Source organism: Vespa velutina, chromosome 17, assembly GCF_912470025.1.
Source record: "Vespa velutina chromosome 17, iVesVel2.1, whole genome shotgun sequence".
Classification (NCBI taxonomy): domain Eukaryota; kingdom Metazoa; phylum Arthropoda; class Insecta; order Hymenoptera; family Vespidae; genus Vespa; species Vespa velutina.
Genome location: NC_062204.1, coordinates 2,457,333 through 2,459,832, shown reverse-complemented (window position 1 = coordinate 2,459,832; position 2,500 = coordinate 2,457,333). Strand labels below are relative to the sequence as shown.

The 2,500-nt window shown below is 25.1% G+C and overlaps 1 protein-coding gene across 3 annotated transcripts in view; it reads right to left on the bottom strand.

Annotated features, from left to right (window-relative positions):
- Positions 1-2,500, bottom strand: part of LOC124955269 — a 70,687-nt gene that overhangs the window by 44,586 nt on the left and 23,601 nt on the right. Inside the window, exon 1 of one of the 3 annotated variants that reach the window (XM_047509439.1) lies at positions 2,260-2,487. The exons of the other annotated variants lie outside the window; for them this stretch is intronic. Within the exon in view, the coding sequence (XP_047365395.1) occupies positions 2,260-2,269 (10 nt within the window). The 5' untranslated portion in view covers positions 2,270-2,487. Of the gene's footprint in view, positions 1-2,259; positions 2,488-2,500 lie in introns of those variants that run through there. 3 annotated transcript variants of the gene reach the window in all.

Genomic DNA, 2,500 nt, shown 5'->3' with positions numbered 1-2,500 from the left:
TATTCAATACTTTCTACGTTCTTTCTTTTTTTTTTTTTTTTTTTTTTTTTTTCTTTTTTTTTTTCTAAGCCTCGGAGAAATTTTGAGATACCGCACAGTACGTTTGTTCTATCCTTCTTTTTTTTTTCTTTTTTCTCTTCTGATCGTTTCTTTTTTTATTATCATTATTATTTTTTTTGTCTTGTTTTTTTTATTTTCTTTTTTTTTTTTTTTTAACCCATGTAAATCTTCACGCTCGTAATTACGATTAATGTAGAAGAAGAAGAAGAAGAAGAAGAAGAAGAAGAAAGAAAGAAAGAGGAAAAAGGTTATTTGAAATTGAATCTAACTATCAATATATAAATTTGATATTTAGAATATATCATTGATATAAAATTTTGATTTTACAAAAAAAAAAAATATATATATATAAATAAAAAATGTACATAGATAGGATGAAAATTCGATTGAATCAATTGATTAAAACAAATCGTTCGATTCGATTATCAATTGTGCTATAATTGTGCTTATATTGAAATTAAATTCTCGTCGTTTCGATTAAAAATAATTAATCGAAAAAAGATAATAATAATAATAATAATAATAATAATAATAATAATAATAATAATAATAATAATAATAATAAATAAATGAAAACAAAAAAAATATCCCCTAATAAAAGAAGAAAAAAAAATTACGAAAAAAGAAATAGAAAAGAAGAGAAGAGAAAAAAAAAATAGTAAATTAGATATTTTCAATCGCTATCGCTAGTTTTAATTATCGTTTCGTAACATTTTTAAGATTCTCTTATATTAAGGTTTATCAAAAAGTTATCGATAAATTCCGGAAGTCGGCTTGTATAAATATTAGAACCATTTTGCTTCTACGTGTATATGTGAACTAATTATGATAGAATTTAAATCGACTATGATATGTATATCGTTATCACTCGATTCCAGATTAATGATCAACCCAGGGAACGTCTTTAACGATAAGAGATATTCCTATGAATAATTTCAAAATGTTTCAGATAAAATTTCAAATTTAGATAACAATAACGAGTTCAATTTTTTTTTCTTTTTTTTTTCTTTTTTTTTTTTTTTTTTATAAATATATATATACATGTATATGCATATATATATATATATATAGAGAGAGAGAGAGTTTTAAATCAATTAGAGTATTAATTATACTATACAATATTATAATGTATACGACACTGCTCATAGGTTACACGTGTAATACGATTACGATCATGCATACGTGGATTATGGTTGATGAGATAGAAAGAGAGAGGGAGAGAGAGAGAGAGAGAGAGAGAGAGAGAGAGAGAGAGAGAGAGAGAAACTATGAATATTGAACAAGGACATCTGTTCGTGATCGTAATAATAATAAGGTATATATGTAATGGAGAACAATATCGAAAGATTGCGTTGCAAGTTTTCCTTTTCTTATTCTTTTTTATTTTTTTTTTATTTTTTTTTTTTTTTTATTTTTTTTTTTTTTTCTTTTTAAACCTTGAGACTGACGCCTACGACATTGTCGCGTCTCTCAACAGACATTCAATATGATTAATTAACATTCATTTGGCAAGATGGATATTTTATTTTGTATTATTAAATTGTTCGTTCATTTTGACTAATAAATATTTTATTAAGATCGTATTATGATTAATTGTTCTTTTTTTCTTTTTTTTTGCTCTATTATATTCGTTATCGATAAAAATTAATTTTCGATAATACCAAAATATATACGTAAGTAATTAATTATAATTATTTTTCTTTTTGAAAATTTATAATAAATAAACTTTCATAGCAATTGAAAATTAAACAATTCATTTAACGATATCTCTGTCAAATAAAAGTAAAAAAGAAAAAAGAAAAAAAAAAAAAAAAAAAATAGAAATGAAGGAAAAAGAAAATAAAGAGAAAAAAGAAAAAAAAAGGAATAGAAGATTCCTCTCGAAAGTAAATATTTGCGAATTTATCAGATCTAAAAAAAAAAAAAAAAGAAAGAAAAAAAAAATAAAAGGAAAAAAAAAAGAAAAAAAAAACGAAAGGAGAAAACAAAATGTCAGAAAGTGAGATGAAAATATAAAACAGGAAAAGTAAAAGAGAGAAAGGAAAATAAAAGTAAGAGAGAAAAAAAAGAGGGAGAGAAAGAGAGAGAGAAAGAGAGGGAGAGAGAAAACAAGAAAAAGAGAAAGAAAGAAAGAGAGAGAGAGAGAGTGAAAGAGTGAGAGAGAAAAAGAAAGAAAAGATATCAAAGTAAAATAATTACCATGTATCATTCCTCGTTTAAAAATCTCTCTTAACTATCTTCGAACTTCTTAAAGATGACGAACGAATTGTAACGGGGATGCTGATACACTGAAAGATCTTTAGATCGTTCGTAACTTAGAAAGAGGATTCACGTGTACGACGGAAATAACGTTCCGGACCAACGGGGTGCGGTCTCGTTTTGCCACGGCACTTTTCTATCTCTTTCTTTCTCTCTCTCTCTCTCTCTCTCTCTCTCTCTC